The 17,470-nt window shown below is 33.2% G+C and overlaps 1 protein-coding gene across 2 annotated transcripts in view; it reads left to right on the forward strand.

The window, feature by feature from the left end:
• Positions 1-3,663: 3,663 nt before the first annotated feature.
• TRDN (triadin) overlaps positions 3,664-17,470 on the forward strand; it is a 241,034-nt gene continuing 227,227 nt past the window's right edge. The window contains exon 1 of one of the 2 annotated variants that reach the window (XM_011358757.1): positions 3,664-3,853. In XM_011358757.1, the coding sequence (XP_011357059.1) occupies positions 3,832-3,853 (22 nt within the window). In that variant the 5' untranslated portion in view covers positions 3,664-3,831. The remainder of the gene's footprint in view (positions 3,854-17,470) is intronic. The other variant, XM_011358761.1, reaches the window with a different exon arrangement.

The following is a 17,470-nucleotide window of genomic DNA, read 5'->3' on the forward strand; positions in this document are numbered from 1 at the left end:
TTATGATTCTGAGGACTAAGTTTATCATGTGAGCTTCAGAAGAATTTTTAAGTCAGGTGGTGGGATTTCAAAGTTAGATGAAAATAAATATAATTAAATGTACCCCAAGTTCACTTTCAGTGTTTCTAGTTTCTTCTATAGTTCTTCATTCTAAGGTTTAAAAAAGCAATGTTTTTTTCTGTATCAGTTTGTTTTTTGCCAAATTTTTCTTTACCTACAAAGCTAAAAGTAAAGCATTTCTCTTTTGTATATTTCTCCTGGTAAATTACTTCAATAGAGGCAGTGAGACAGTAGCTTACATTTTGTTAGTTCAAATATAAAAATTCTCTGTATTGTTCCAATTTTAGTATATGTGCTGCCGAAGTGAGCACCCAAATATAAAACTTTCTTACATTACGACACTCTGTCCCCAATTTTTCCCAGATCATTCTGGTCGGTTATTTATCTTTGTCTCCTATTAAAATTATCATGAATACTTAAGCTCACATAAAAGTTATGCCTATTATTATTTCAAGATCCAAGTAAGGAGCACTTTCTACCTTGATTCGATATCCCATAAATTTACTTGCACTCTAAGTGTACAATATCGTACAATTAAAAAAAAAATCTTTATTTTTAGTTACCGCCAATGCATGTATAGGTTATTCAAATATAAACTGTGTCTGTAAATTAAGAAATAGAAGATCTTGAGAAGTAACCCCAAAACTTTACTTTCTTTCAGATATCTCACATCCTTGAGAAAGAGACTGGTGGTAAGTAGCTATTACTCCCAATTATATCTTTTCTCATCATTCTATTAAAAATATATTAGTACTAAACAAGATAATGTAGTATGGTCTTAAAATAATTCAAAAATATTTTGCTTTATTTTATGATTTTTTTTTTTTTTGGTGAAAACCAAAAATTGTAACTTCTCTGATTGCTTACTGAATTTTTTATAATCTGAAATTTAATGTGGATGAAAATATCTTGTTCATAGCCAAATACAATATACATTTTATTGATTGTTAGTTTATGATAATAGTTGACAAAACAGCAAGACAAAAAAATTGCTCTAAGGAAGAATATTTTTGTCTACTAACTTGAATATTTATACCATTTATTGAAAATGACAAGGAATACTGGTCAGTATAATTTGTACAGAAAGCTTGGACTAAATTAAACATTTAATAGGAAAACAAACTTTCATGGTTTACCATTGACTTACATAGACTCGGTCAACTAATAATAAGAGGAATATTCAGTTTGTATGCACACAATTATTCCTGTATGCAGAACCAGGATAAGCCTACCTGTGCTCATCTTACAGGAATGGAAAATGTGAGAGTACATCAGAAGCTATTACTGAGAAAAGAGACCTATCACTTTTGGGTCATCTTGAAAGAGCCCAGTGAACTGGAAAGGTCTCTTTAAAGTGATGACAAAATGACCTCTTAAAAATAAAGACAACAAAATGAAGAAAGGCAAATTTATTGTTTGTAAGGTTTTATTCTTCGAGTGACCTGAGGAATGAGGTGCGTACACTTCGAAGAATCTTAGTTGCTTGGTTTTGGAAAGCTTCACAGAGTTCCGCCTGAAACTCAAAGATATATCTAATGAATTGGGTTGAAAATAATTTGAAAGTTCTAATAAGTTTTGAATATAAGAAGTACACTGATTTTTTAATGTCTAATAATATTCACCCACCCATCCAACGGATGCATTTAAAAAACATCTTATCTTGCAAACTTGTTTATTGGCTAGCGTATTTCTTAAGTCTTCTTTTTCCTTCTAGCATGTATAACATGAAATTAGTGATTGGGAACTTAAGAGTAACATCAAACATTGAGAATTTAGTATTCTTGCTCTCTAGTCTTATTTCAACTTTTATTAAATAAGAGTTTAAGATTGTGTATGTGTTTTCCTCCCTCTGAGTTAGCTAATTTTATTTAGGCCCCGACTCATGTAAATTCTCAATGAGTTAAGGAATTGTTAATTCTTCGTTCAGTTATAATGAAAAACTATGAAAGTTTCTGACAAATAGAGATGGAAAGCACTGTCTTTTCTTAAAATTGAAAGCACTTTGGCGATATTGAATGGAGACGCCTTTGAGGGCCAACTGAGAAGAGTTCTGCTTTTTCTCACCTGAGAAAGTAGACAGGGACCCTGTGCTCCAGGAGGTGCTGTGAGAAGTCTGAATCTTTCCCTCTGCTAGTGGGCCTCATTTATAAGAATCCTCTTTACCTGTAAATGGCAGTGTCTGCAGAGGTTTCACCTATTGAGAAAGGTGTCAGACTTGTAGTCAAAAACCTCTAAGCCCAGGCCCAAGTGTAGGATCTTGTATTAAATCGTGAGTATTATCTGGAATTATTTCCTTTTTTTGTAAATTAAGATTGTTTACTTAATAATCTCTTCAGCTGGTATATGAACCCCTCTTACTGTGCAAGGAATTGGGGCAGCAAATACACAGCTGTTGACATGGCAGAGGTCGTTTTCTATGGAAATACTATTGCAGCACTCTCCACAGTTTAAATATTAAAGCAACATACGTGACTTTGCTTTATGCTCTCTGAAGTACCATACTAATTCAAGAAGTTCTGACAACCAAAGGCAGCAAGTTAAGGCTAAAAGTTTAAACTATAAACATTTCTTAGGTTCAATATCAGAATGAAATAAAAGATAAGTGTAGTCAGACCTTGATTATTCACAAATTGGCTAGAATTTGTGATTATCAATGCCCTTTGATTCTCCTTCTTCTTCCAACCACCAACTATTGAATATTTCTCTGCTCATTAACACCTGGCTAGGAGTGGGAAGGTGAAATGCTAATCAACAATTTGGCTAATTGTTAGCAGCTATGATCATTTTTATTTTATTTCTTTTTTTTTTTTTTTTCAAAGTTGAGGTAGGGAAAAACTAAAATCTTTTACTATATTTTGGGCTGTGGATTTCTAAACTTTGTGTCACTTTCTCCTTCTTTTACTGCATAAATAAATTCAGATATTTTGTTTTTAGTTAAATATTAAAGTGAATAAAAAATCTAGTAATTCATCTGTTCTCCAGTGTGAATATAAGTCGACATTATGTGTTTCTTATTGGCCAATGTTTGGAAAATCTTAAACCCCTACAAGGAAGCTTCAGGATTTAATATTTGCAACTTTAAGTGTAGCCATATATAAATAACTATACTTGCTAAGTGGATTTAGACTAATAGGGAATCAAGTTGAAGAAAATGACTTGAGGCTTCCCTCCCCTTTGCCTCTGGTAGACATTACAGGACCCTCCCCACACCAAATAAGGGGAAGAGAAATGTTCTGAGAAATAAGGGCACTAAGAATAAATCTGAGCTATCATGGATAAGATTACTTTCAATTCTTTATTTCACGTTTTCTGACATAGACCCCAAGATCTGTAATTATCTTAGGAAAACTGCGGGGGTTTAGACAGTACATTTTACTTCCTTATTTATTTATTTATTTTTGCCTATTTCTCTTTGAGGCGGGAAAGCTAGTATATGTGCTTGTGTGTGTTCCCCTTGAGTGCCAAAAAAAAAAAAAAAAAAAAGTGCTGAGAGTCCTGCGGAGATGAGGCTATTTTTATTCGAAGCTGATACTTTTGCCTGAGCCACAAGTGCTGCTTTGGAAAGGGCTCAGGTTGTTACCAGGGGGAGAACTCTGCAGAGAAGAGACAAAGTTCAACAAGACAACAAAGAAGCAGCAGAAACAGCCAGGAAAACGAAGAGCCCTCACGTTTTCACACAGAATCCTCCATCAGAGTTCTCCAATCCTAAAGTATTCTGCAAAGTACCACTTGACGGGAACTTTTGCCTGCCTCTTCCTTTCTCCAACCACCATGACTGAGATCACTGCTGAAGGTATTGCTACCATTTTCCAATAGTATCAACTAGAAAAAGAAAAAAAGATGGAAATTGACAGTCACATTGACAGTCAATGTGACAACTCTAGGTGCTGCTTTTAGATAATTGTCTTGATCAATGATTCTACACGGGATCAGAGAAGTGGATTTGGGGGCTGAGAGGCTGGCAGATCTGTGTATTGGGGGAGTGAGAAGAGATTTCTCTGAAATTTTGCATGTGGAAACTTCTTTGCTATGCCAAAGGCTGCACTAGTTACTAGTGTCACCCACACCTCTATAAATAGTTATGGTCATGTAACATTATGGCTGATATCTTACCTAGCAAAAATTACAAAGCTTGCAAGAATGAAGACCATGATGAATTTAAAATGTTGCATTTCATATTTAAACTTAGAAAAATGATTTTGAGCATTTCTGCCTTATGATATTTTAAAATGGAGATTTTATTTTTTTCCTTTATTACTAGAGTATATAAATACACACACATATATGATTCATATACAATTTAAGATATGTGTTCATACAATTTTAAAATATATTTTACTATTGGTGGATATTCAGAGACAAGGTTTAGAATTGCACAAAATCACTATAGATAAATATGATTTTTAGAATAAAACAATTTAAAAGTGGCCAAATTCTGATTCTTTTTACACAATAACATCTCTTTTCCCTCTAAATAATGAATTCTATCTTTATATTAAAATAAGTATTTTCTGTTTCAACACTTATTCTGAAAAGGTACATGCCTTAAGTAAAGCATATAATTTTCATTATTTGACCATGGTAGCAAATGTTTTACATATGCATATATTTACATGTATTACATATAATTATATATATTTCTTAAAATAAAAAGACCCTTTAAAACAACTGAAAAGTATTGAATAAAGACATAATCTGGTTGTAGCTGGGGTAAAAATTTAGGAGGTGGATCTAAAATTTGCTTCTGACAGCTGTAAGAAAATCAGACAGGTGGTGCTCTTGACAGCTTCCAAGTTGAATGCTGTGCTGGTTTGTTTTTAATCAGACAACTGAAAAATAGAATGTGTGATTTTGGCTCTTCGGGTAGACATTAGTATGGATACATAGTGATTTCAGAGTTGGAGATTTTCTATATTTATAAGGAGAAATGTCTTATTTGTACCTTCCATTGAGAAATTTAGTCTGATATCCCAAACTAACAAAAAACAATTACTGAACGATTTCTATGTATATCAGGCATTTTGCTCAGGATGTTACATGTGTTTACTTATTTAAATCTCACACAATTCAATTAAGTTGGCATTATTACCAACATTTTGCAGAAATAGAAACTGTAGCTAAGATGTTTGGTGACGTGCTCAAGACCACAGTATTGCCAAAATTAGAATCTAGCTCCCTTAAATCTGTTTTGTGTTTTTTTTTTTTTTTCCTGTAAGAAGATATCAGGTTTAGTCTTCACCAGTTTTAGTTGAGAATTTGCTAACTAAATATAAATAGCATTTTTCCTATTCCTTAGATATTCTGAGTCATATGGCCTTTAGTTTGTCTTAAAGAGCACTATCTATAAAAACTGCTTGCTTAGACCTGCATGAGTTATTAAGATACTTACGAATATATTTCCCTACCTCTGCACAGGGCGTGGACTGCCAGCTGACTCTTGAGGTCACTTGGCCAAAACATGTTTGACTTGTCTGTAGATTATGCTCTGTAGACTTTTACATTTAATTCATAAAAATTTTTACAGAAGAATTCCTGAATATAAATTAGAACTTTTGTTTTTGTACTCTCTTCATGGGAAAGTTTAAAGTGTTCTTGGAAGACCTTATGGAGTCACTCATAAAAAAACAAAACAAAACAAAACATTGAATTAGTAATAAATTAAAAATGTAAAAATACCACCTAGCTCCTGGGTGATGGTCATTTTTCTATTCCCTTAACTATTCATAGACTCTTGTCATTGGAACATCAATGATGTGTTTTTATCCTTTCAGAAATGTTTTATTAATTATACTTCTCAAATAAAAATTAGACTGCCTACTCAAATGAGCTTAACTTTTAAGTTTAGTACCATAGTCATTCTCGGGATAAAGTCTCTTACATGCTGCTCCATTTTGCACTTTTCATTGTCTTCATGATTCTCGCTTTTTGAAAAAATGAATTTATTTACTTAAAGTAGTTTCACGTGTACAGTACATTGGTTAGACATCTATAATGTTCATAAAACAATCCCCCCAATTGCTTCCTCCTTCCCTTGGCTCTCCACTTAGCCATCATAATAATGCTAACCGTATTCCCTCTGCCATGCTCCCCGTGCCCAACTCTCAACTACTAATTTGTACTTCTTTAACCCTTTGCTCCATTCTCCCAGCCTCTCAACATCCTCCCCTCTGTCTGTCACCAAATTGTCCACTATATTTGTAAGTCTGTTTTTGATTAGTTTGTTCTTTTTGTTCCTTAGATACCACATATAAGTGAAATCATATGCTATCTATCTTTCTCTGACTTATTTCACTCAGTATAATAACTTCTAGGTCCATCCATGTCAATGCAAATGGTAAGATTTCATTTTTTTTAATGGCCGAGTAATATTCCATTGTATATATGAACCATAATTTCTTTATCCAAACATCTATTGATGGGCATTTAGGTTGCTTCCATATTTTGGCTATTGTAAATTGTGCTGCCATGAATATTGGAGTGCATAGATCTTTATGAATTATTGTTTTGGTTCATGATTTTCATTTTTTGTATCCCATATACAATAGCCTTCTTTCAGTCTTTTATTAGAGATGTACTTTTGAATAGGGCCTTGATACAACCTGAAATATTCTTTTCTCTTATCTGCTATATTTCTTTGCCACGCTTTTGGACACATCACTGAAATGTAAGTACTGCATTAATAGCCTTATGATATCTACTGATTACTCTTCCTACCTATGTATCATAAAGCAAGCAGACACCTTGTAGCACTGAAGAAAGTTAGAGCTAGAATATCCCCTTAGAGAGTTCTAGTCCACTGTCCTCACCTCAATTTTTGGAAAACTGAGGCTCCCATAGTCACAGATAATGAGAGGAGGTCTGAGGATACAATTTACCTCTCCTGTGGCTTATCCTAGTGCTTATTCAACCATAATGCAGTGCACGTCTCCAAATCTTATTAAGTTCTCCACATATATTTCCACTGCATGTTTTAAGCTGGAATTCCTCATCTGACAAAAGAAAGGAGGTAATGCAAGATGTGGAATTGTTTATCAGGTACAGAGCAATAGATTAACTAGAATTAAGACAAAGTTGAATCCCAAAGGATTTTAGGGAAACAACACCTTTTGATTCTGGCCAAGATAAATTAAAATAATTATGTCATCATAATTATAACAATGTACATTTATTCAGAAGACATTAAAGGTCAAGTGCTGTGTTATACTTGTTATATGATCATTTAAACCTCAGGACAACCTAATAAAATACATACTTTATTATTGCTATTTATAGACTAGGAACCTGAGGTTTAGAAAGGTTAGAAATTTGCCTGAATTCACACAGCTGTTTATGGTGTAACCAAGATTCACACCCTCATCTCTGATTCCAGAGTCATGTTGACTACTTCTTCTTGCTGTGTGAGACCAATAGTCAGCCTAGTATTAATTCAGAGGTTGATGGGAGCCTATACTAGGCCCCTATTATGGTTTGGCCCATGCTACATTGGGTAGGTTAGAGCTGGCCACAGACTGGATCAGTGTCAAATAGCACTAAGGTTTAAGACCATAAATAGCCTTCTACCTTTTTTTTCCCCAGAGGCCTCACTTATTCCTAGACAAATGCTAAAGTTAGCTTCCCTTTCTGAGGTTCATATGAACTTTCAACTACCAATTCCAGCATCTATTTGACAGAATATATCACTATATAAATATAACTTTTGAGTAATTTGATAATAAATGAATTTTAGTTAATTTTTAATAGCTTTGTAGAAAAGATGGAGACTTTTTAAAAAGTTGATAAAATATATAATGTTTTCATATTGCCAGTTAATTAATATACAATCAAATTATGTCCAGAATTCTTTCCCTACTATTAATTCAACCACATTTCACTGCTTCTGTTACAAACCTGCGAGGGGAATGATTTCAAAATTTACAGTAAAAATGGTCATTTATTTTACACAATGCACTACTTCGACAGAATCTATAACACATGAGTATTCTCTGTTGCTCTAAAAAATAAACTCAAGAATTCACAGCCAGACTATTTAATAACTATGTACCCAAGTTATATCACCTAGAGCAACAGATAGTAAAATCAAGAGAAGAAAGAGACTCAATCTGTATATCAGTGTTTGTCTTTCCAAAGCCAGGAGTGGCTACTCTGGCCTAAGAAGAGATAAACTGTGAATGGGAAGAGAAGGAAGAGAATGAAGCACCAGGTTCAAGATCTAATTACTTCTGGGTTGTGTTCTCCTGTTCAAGAAAAGCAATAAACCACATATAGAATATCATTTGTAGTTCTAAGAATAGATTTTAAAATTGACATTGATAAGCCAGTATATTTAAAGGAGGACCATGATGGTGAGAGGCACAGTTAAATGAAAAGACTTATGTGCAAGTTGTTTAAATACAAGATTAAATTTTTTTAATTTTAATTTTTTATGTAGCATAAAGGAAAATACAGAGCCCTTGGATGAAAGTCTAGAAGTAAAAAGGAAAACTTTTGACAAAATACAAGGCAAAACCTAACCAACCATTAAAACGATGGTTAGAACTAACTTTTCTGACTCAAAAAAAAAAAAAAAAAAAGGGAGCGCACGCGCGCGAGAGAAAAATATAAAGAAAAGAAGAAAAGCAATGAAAGAAACACAGCCTTCAATTTTTAAGAAATAGAAGGATGAAGAATATGCTACAAACTATACCATCACACGAAGTCAGCAAAATCCAGGCTATGGGAACCTCTACAGTACAAACAATCCAGTTCTTTCAAATCAGTTACTAGGAACAAAAAGATGCCAAGGAAGCCTATAGCTTAAAAGAAATGTAAAAATAGAACAACCATCATGTGTACAATTATTAGAATGTGATTCAAACAACTTTAAAAAATTCTGATGACGTAATTAGAAATTTGACACACTCTGGATGTTAGATAATATTAAATTTACTTATTTTTAGTGGAATAATCATATCATGGTTATGCTTTAAAACTAATTATTTGGAGATACATACTCAGATATATATGGATGAAATGGTAGAATATTTAAAATTTGCTTCTAAATAACATGCTAGCGTGGGATGTAGATGAAGTGTCGTTGTGTAGGATTAGCCATGAGTTGATTCTGGGAATGGTGATGAGTATATGGGATTTTGTTATAAAATTCTGTCTTCTTTTGTGAATATGCAAGCCTCTCCTTAATAAAGAGTTAGGAAAAAAGAACAAAGCTGATGTTTTTAGTAAAGTAAATGATTTTAATAAGTTATTTTGTAATATATGTGGGTCAGTGAAGCCACTGTCCACCAAATTTATTTGTAAATGCATATTCCTCTCTAAATTGAATGGTCTGTTGTTATTGAAATGGAAAGCAAGCATGTTTGTATTAGACAGAGAGGTCCAGAAATGTATATTACATTTGTATTAGCAGACAAGAAAATAATGATATTTAAATATATTCATTGTAATGTGGGAATCTGGAGGTTAGTTTCATATCATTTCTCAAAATTATTAGTGACATTAGAGAATTAATTGGTAGCAGATAATTTTTGAGATGGTCCATGTTAAAATCCGAGATGTTAAAAATCTAAGGAGTCAATGTGATGCAAGGAAAAATAGTTCTAAAAAATGCGATGGTCAGGAACTTCATGTACACATGTTGACAGGGTATTAAGTGCTAAAGTCTTGCATGAATATCTCTTTTAAATGTCACAGAAATTCTGAAAGGCTGGAAGCAAATATAACATAAATCTGATCAGTCTGACTCTAAAACTTCTTGATCTTCTGTACTGCTCAAATTTAATTTAGAAAAAGATAAGAAAAGCAGATTTTGAAAATGATTGGGTTCTATAGTTCATTGAAAATAAGAGAAAAAGTAATGCAGAGTTGAGAGAAGGCAGCATTAAAATAATTAAAAGCAGTGTGATAGACTAGAAAGCCTGTGACATTTCAAGTCAGAAATCCGGGTTCAAGCATTAGCTCCACTACTTAACCAAACGTGGTCAGGGAAGATAAGGGCCATGCTGGGGTTGGGGGTGGGGGTGGGGGTGTCATAAACTAGTGGGTAAGTCTTAATTAATTATGAATAGTACAAAAGAAACTTTTCAACTTAATATAAGATTATGCTAGTTGGCAAATTAAGTTTCTTTTTTTAATTGTGCAAAGCATCCATGATATCAAATCTTCATGAAAGTGAACAGAAAATATATCTTTGCAGTATCGGTCCTCAATGGGTTTCAGTAAGAAGCTTTTTATTGTGTCTTTTGTGGTCTGCAATAGTTACTATTTCCCGCCCTTTCCCACACACACACAAACACCTTAAGCACACGGTACCCACGGAAAATGTTTTGTTTGTCAGCTTAAATGCTTCTCAATTTTTTCTTATTTATTTCTGGTCATCATTGTGACTATAATTTAAAAATCATGCTGCTTTTAAAATGCAAAATGAATTCAGGCTATTCAGCTATTCCAAGGGCTTGGGAATGCTTAGAGAGTTAAAATCTCCAATGCTGTTTGCATTAATTTTTAATCAGTTAACAATATTTAATATGAGAGAAACATAAAATGGTGCACCTAAGCAATTTTAAAATCATCTACATTGACCTTTGGGTTGAATATATCAATTTGAGAAGAGAATGCATAGATGGTTAAGATTTTCCAGTTAAGCTTTTAGTTTTACAGTTACAGAGTTTAAAACAGTATTTTCTTTTCTTTCTTCCAATAAAAAAGAAACCCTTTGGAGACATGCTTAATATATTTAAAAAAATGCATGTTTTCTGAAGTAACGTAATTCGAAAAGTGCAAATTAGAGGAAAACCTTTATCTGGTAACTGCGTTAATATCACACAATAATTCCAAGTTTATAGAGTTTAGGTTCTGTTCAAATTAAAGTTCTAGGAAGATCTGTCGAAGTTAAGTTTTTTGGTTCCTCAATTCCCATTTTCTCTCGATAATGAATGCCATGCATAGTTTCTAATAGGAAATACTTATTTGAGTGTCACCTAAACATGTATTGCCCCAAGTGAGGGTTATTCAGAGATAGATGAACTAACTTCTTGATCTGAAATTATAGTACTTTCCACCTTCAAAGGAAGTTAAAAAGCATGTTGTTGGCATATGTGTAATGAATAAAGTTCTTCTCTCTGTAATAGTTATGCTCTCTAAACATCAAGCCTATCTACATCTCTGTGCTAAAGCAAGCTGTCGAAGGCACACAGCATTTATGATTTTGAGAGATCCTTTGGTATGTAAATGAGCTGTTTCCTCATAAACAACAGAGTCCATTTCACTTATAATGTACTTAAATATTACATATGAGTATATATGGTTTAGATGTTTTCTAATTTGGTATCTGAAGCAGGGGCTGGGGCATGTGGTCTTCACTTAAACAAGTTAAATGAAATCTTTTAACCTAGGAGAAGGAAGATAATTTATACTCAGCAACCTGCTTTTTACAGGGGAAACTTGGCTTCATTCAGGTAGCATGAGGCTACAGCTCATTGTGATAAACTGGTTTTATTTTCGTTACTCATTTGCTGCATCATTCTCCTCTCTCTGATGTAGGTCGCTAAAATGTTGAGAACACAAAAGGAAAAAAGAGCTCATAATATTTAAAAGTTCTTTTAAAAGGGTCCTAGTATATTGGTGAGTGTGTGGGTGTGAGAGAATCAGTTTCCACTTATGTTTTAAAATACATTTTTAGCAAAATTTCCCTGGAAAATTTATTTTGCCTTTTGAACTAAAATCATCATGTAATTAAGAGAATTTTCTGTGGTAGACATTTGATATAATATAAAGACAAAAATGGTAAATATAAAGTGATACTTCTTTGACATTCAATTCTGGAGCTATTATTTTGTCCCTGGTTATTCTTATTTACTTATGTATAATGGCATCAGGGAATAAGAGTGTAGTATAAAATCTGTGTTACCACAGTATGGTAAAACGCCAACCTTGTACATTCAAAATCCACAGAAGTATTAGGCGTTGTACTTAGAGAAAAGCAAACAAAATATATCCATTTGAAATATAATAAAATTTTACATTCTATGATATTAACTACCAACCTATAAGTAGACTTATAAAGCACTAGGTCATGTCAGAGGTTCAGTTATAGTCAATACTTTATCACCTATTATATGCCAGGCTGAGTGCCATAAAATGAGGACATGAAGATAAATAATACAAGTTCTCTGACTCTGATATAGTAGATTGAAAAACAAGCAAAAAAAAAAAAAGCACAAAATAATCAGGAAAATGAAGATGGACAGATTTAAAAAATATGACTTCAGTTGGATTTATGAATGATGGGTATTTAATTTAGTTGAACAAAGTCATTTTATCATTCATAAATCTTATGATTAGTGAACACATTGAAACTTGCTGACACTAACTTTAGAATAATAAAGAGTGCTCAATTCTTGACTCTGATGATTTGCAATATACGTGCATTGGTGGGAAGGTGAAACAGCTTGCCAAAGATTAAGGAGGTCAAGAACAGGTATGATCAACGTACAGATGAAGGAATAAGAGGTAGGTGGAGGTGAGAATTAGTGGTCCATCTGTGGGATGAAGCCCTAGGATGACTAAGGTACAGAGTTACCTGGCTAAGAAATTGGGTAACAATCCTGGTTTAAATACTCTTATTTTTGTTAAGGAATCCAATTGCTATAGTATTGAAAAGGTTGGATGTCTTATGTTCCTGATTTATTTTGAACTAGTTGTTTTTTATGACCTCTAGTTTTTTTCCCTCCTATGTGAGAGATCTCCCATTATTTATATTTTAATTGCTGCTTTTCATGACCAAATACTCTACTTTGAGTTTAGTTTGTATTAATGAAGCTCCATTTCTAATTAATAAAGAAATGATGAAATAATACTAACTGTCAAACAGTTACTCACTAAATAAGTTTCTTCAAGTTAATAAGGAGAAATCAGCTAGATAAAAACTAATTTTATGGTCAGTGTTCTACGTACTATGAGAACTAGTGTTACAAGCCAGTGGTCTTGTCAAGATGTCCTATAATGGCATTGTATTAAGCATTGGAGCAAGGCAAGAGGATTTTCTAGATGATAAAGGCCTTCATCAAGGAGAGGCTTAAGAGATGTGGTCCTTAGTCTGAGGTTCGGAAGATATAATCAAGAAGTACCTAGAACAGGAATAACTAGCAATAAGTCAGCAGAATCCTCTAGAGACTTTGTACATAGTGACTGGAAGAGAAGTAATTAGAAAAAATAGTTTTACAGTTGCCAGAAGACCTAGTTTAACTACTTGGTTTCTGTCCAGTCTCTGGATTTGAAATGCCTGTATGTCTTATCTAGAATGACTGACTCATTATAGCCATCATCTAGCCTGGGGCCCTGCTTTTGAGTGACATAGGCGCTAAATACCCAGGTGTTTTAGAACATGGTATCTTATCTTTGTCCCATCATTCTATCATTCACCTGCAGATGGAGAGGGGCAAAACTGCTGATGCCCTGAAAGATATTTATTCACTTAATAACACATACTTGTATATATGTTGGGTATTTTCTTTTGCCAGTAACTGTGTTAAGTCTGAGAATGAAATGTGAATTACATGTGTATATATATATATATATATATATATATTGTCCTCAAGGAGAAACAAAATAATTGTATAAATAGCTATATGATACAAGGCCGTTTCCTAAGAAGTTCATAGTTTCCTGAAATAAGAACCGATAAAATTATATTGTAATTATATTGTAAAAGATGTGAGATAGATTTTTTGGTTTCACATCAATCAAGTCTAAAGTAGACAACATTTACATGTATGAAACAACTAAAAAATGAATTAATAACAAATAAATCAAGTGCTATGAGATATGATTATCAGAGAAATTTTAGAAGAAGGAAAATAGATGAGGTTGGTTGATCAGAGATTCTTATAAATAAGTTAAAAATTGAAGGATATTTCTGAATGAAAGGACAGGACATAATGAAAAAGCAAAGAATTACATTTTATCAATAGCCTTAGATCCTAAAAATTCTAGATTAATTTATTTAACAAACAATAATTAAATATATTTTTACTAAATTAATATCTTGGCCTCATGCTTTATGTTGGATAATCAGAGGTGGAATAAACACATTCTATTGGCATTTGGGGTAAGAGAATTTGTCCAATATCGCAGGATAATTAGCATACAGTAGCACCCCTTACCATAATTTTGATTCCAGAAACAATCCCATGTGTTTTCCTATAGGGATGCTAAACTACACCCTGGTTAACAACCAACAAGAACCTAAGACAAAGGTGAGCATAGGTGCTAACAGTTTTGAAGGAGGTAGGATCAAATATTCAACTATGAGAAACTTCTGGCTTAGTTATCTTCTAATTTTATAGAGAAGATTCTTTTTAGGTTATGATGGGAGACGTAGGCTGGTGGAAAGGTCTTTTTAATATCCTCTAGTCAGTTACCAACTAAGAGTTAGTGTACCAACTAAGAGTTAGCATACCAACTATTGGAAAGTTATTTGGAATAGAATGAAATTCTTACTGAAATATAATTATATTTGGCTGCCTTGATTTACTATTTATAATTCTACAGTAGAAAGAAAAAAAGGACGTTAATTTTAAGGAAGTGTGGGGCAAAGAGATTCACAAGCTAAATGGAATGACATGATTCCCTTTTGAGAAAAATCGGTGAAAGGTGATGGCTTATTTTCTGTGTCCTTGAGCTAATGAGTTGATAAGTGACAGCATAATTTGAGGAAAGACACAGGTGGAAGCAGCCCTGGTGGGTAAACTGAAAGACAGGACTTTGCAAAATTGCCTCATGTAGTTTTACAGAAACTAAGTAATGAACTCGAAGGTGGATTACATTTCTTTACTTGATAATCGCCCTATGTTGTAACATGTTGAACTCTACATGTCTACTTAGAGTACCTCCAATGTTTTTTTTTAATCCTTTCTATCACTACCAAAATGACAAATGTGTTTTCCAATTATGTAGGAACTCAGTTAAAATTAAATTGTTAGGTAACACTGACCTACCTAGAAGCCAAAATGCACACGAACTCTATAAGTAAAAAATGAATTAGATAACTGTGGCAATTTTTGAATAATACTGTCCCACTTGGTTTTCAAGAGACCAGCCATCTTATCAGTTCGGTGTTAAAAGAAATATTATGAGTCACATAGTTTTTAAAATGTTTGAAATTTTTTCTTTAAAATTCTTTTTGTAAAATATTGGCACCGAAAGCTGCATAAGTCATTTATATTTATTTATCATTTACTAAACAGTAATGGAGTTGACATCCACATAACCAACACCCAGATCAGGAAACAATATTTCCATCACCTTTGAAGCATATTCCCATCTGCCCATCCACCAACTGACACTCACTTTGGTTTTGCTTCCCAATCAAAACATCTCTTTCTCCAACTTTTCCCTCACAGGAAACAACTATTCTGACTTTTTTGATAATCTTCTTGCTTTGCTTTATAGGTTTATGACTTCCACATTTACAAATAATATTGCTTAGTTCTATTGTTTGTTCTTTATATAAATAGAACCACAAAGCATGTATTATTTTATGTCTTGCTGAATTAATTCAACACTATAAGATGCATCTATTTTGTTGTATGTAGCTGTGGTTTGTTATTATTATTATTATTTTTTTTTTTGCTGTAAAGAATTGCATTATATGAGTGTCATAATTTATTTATTTATTGGAATTTTTTTTTTAATTGGGAGGCTATTATAACCATACTGCTATGGTCATTTCTCTTATTTTTAGTTTAATATTCTATGGTTCTATCATCAATGTATATTTATTTCATGGTACTATACTCTATGAATGAATGTGGTAGCTTAGAGATACAGAAGTAATCTCCAATATGTAGTGACCCTGTCTGAGACTGTATAGGCAGCAGTTCAAAAATTAACATTTACACCTGGCACAACCTGGCATAAAAAAGATTATTCAATAAATATTTGTTAAGTGTCATGCCTCCTCATTGCCAATCATTGTGCTTGGAGCTAGGCCAATATCAGCAAAAAAACAGTCCCTGTTTTCACGGAGTTTATGTTAATATAGAAAACATCTATCTGATGACTAGAATCCTCATCCTCAACAGATTCTGGATCTTGTTCTTACTGGTACTAGTGAGTATGATCAAATCCTTGCTGCTTGGAATCACTTTTTCTAGGATTCCTGGTAATTCTTATTCGATAGACACAATATTTAATTAGACTTAAATAACATTATTAGAATATTGCAATTATTCATCTTCAGACAAGACTTATTTGTTTCCAATTCTAATCTTTCTACTTTCAATTGGGACCTCCTATCTTTAAAAGGAAACAGCTTCAGAAATTTAACTTTATCCACTTTATGTTCATTTTCCAGCTATACTTCTCAAAGATGATCCTATTTTCAATTTAATGGAAGCCAGTTTCATTGATATGGAAAGCTAAACTGCCTTGGTGAGGGAGAAAGGAAGGGTTAAGAGAATATTTATATCCTCTTATATTTTGTTATCACTAAAAATAAAAGTGAGAAAATTCCATTTGTGAAAACTCATGAAGCTCATGGGTACAACAGACAATTCTTTTTTCTGTTTTCATTTTTTTTTTCAATTTTCAATTTTAGTTTTTTAGGGATAAAAATGTATGAATGCATATAAGCTTTGTGGACACAGCATCAGCATCATCTGAGAACTTACTAGAAATTTTACCTTTTAAATTAAGTTACTAATTAGAGTACACCCCAGACTTTCTGAATCAGAAACTGTGAGAGGAAGGGAAGTGGGGGAAAAGAGGAAAGAGATGGAAGAGGAGGAGGAGAAATTCCTTCTGTTGATGGACTCATTGAAACAGATTCTCAATTATCACCCCTCTGGCATAGTTTCCAAATGTGAGTGAACACATTTTTTTTTGATAAGTATGTTTAAAAGAAGCTCTGGTTGTGAGCCAGGGAACTGAAGCAACTTTCAGTATGTAAGATCCCCACACAACACTTTGATCTACTGAGCAAGCCTAAGCAATACTTTGCATAGAGGAGTGTTCACATGTTTATCGATAAAGAGTAGAGAAAATATGAGTTATAGCATGCATAATAATGACCCCTAAAGATATCCACATCCTAATCCCCAGCACCTGTGGATATGTTATTTTACATGGCAAAAAGGAATTTTTGGGGCTTGATTAAATTAAGGACCTGGAGATAGATTATTCTGAATATCTGAGTGGACCTAATCTAACCAAATCAGTCATTAAAAGTGGAGAACCTTCCTGGCTCCAGTCAGGGAGATGTGATGTCAGGACTTGACTAGCCACTGCTGGCTTTAAAGATGGTGGTGAATGAACGTGGTAGCCTGTAGAAGCTGGAAAGAGCAAGGAGACCGTGGCTCCTCTAGAGCCTCCAGAAAGGAATGTAGACCTGCAGACTCCTTGATTTTAGCCTCTAAAT

Source organism: Pteropus vampyrus, unplaced genomic scaffold (genome assembly GCF_000151845.1).
Source record: "Pteropus vampyrus isolate Shadow unplaced genomic scaffold, Pvam_2.0 Scaffold43, whole genome shotgun sequence".
Lineage (NCBI taxonomy): Eukaryota > Metazoa > Chordata > Mammalia > Chiroptera > Pteropodidae > Pteropus > Pteropus vampyrus.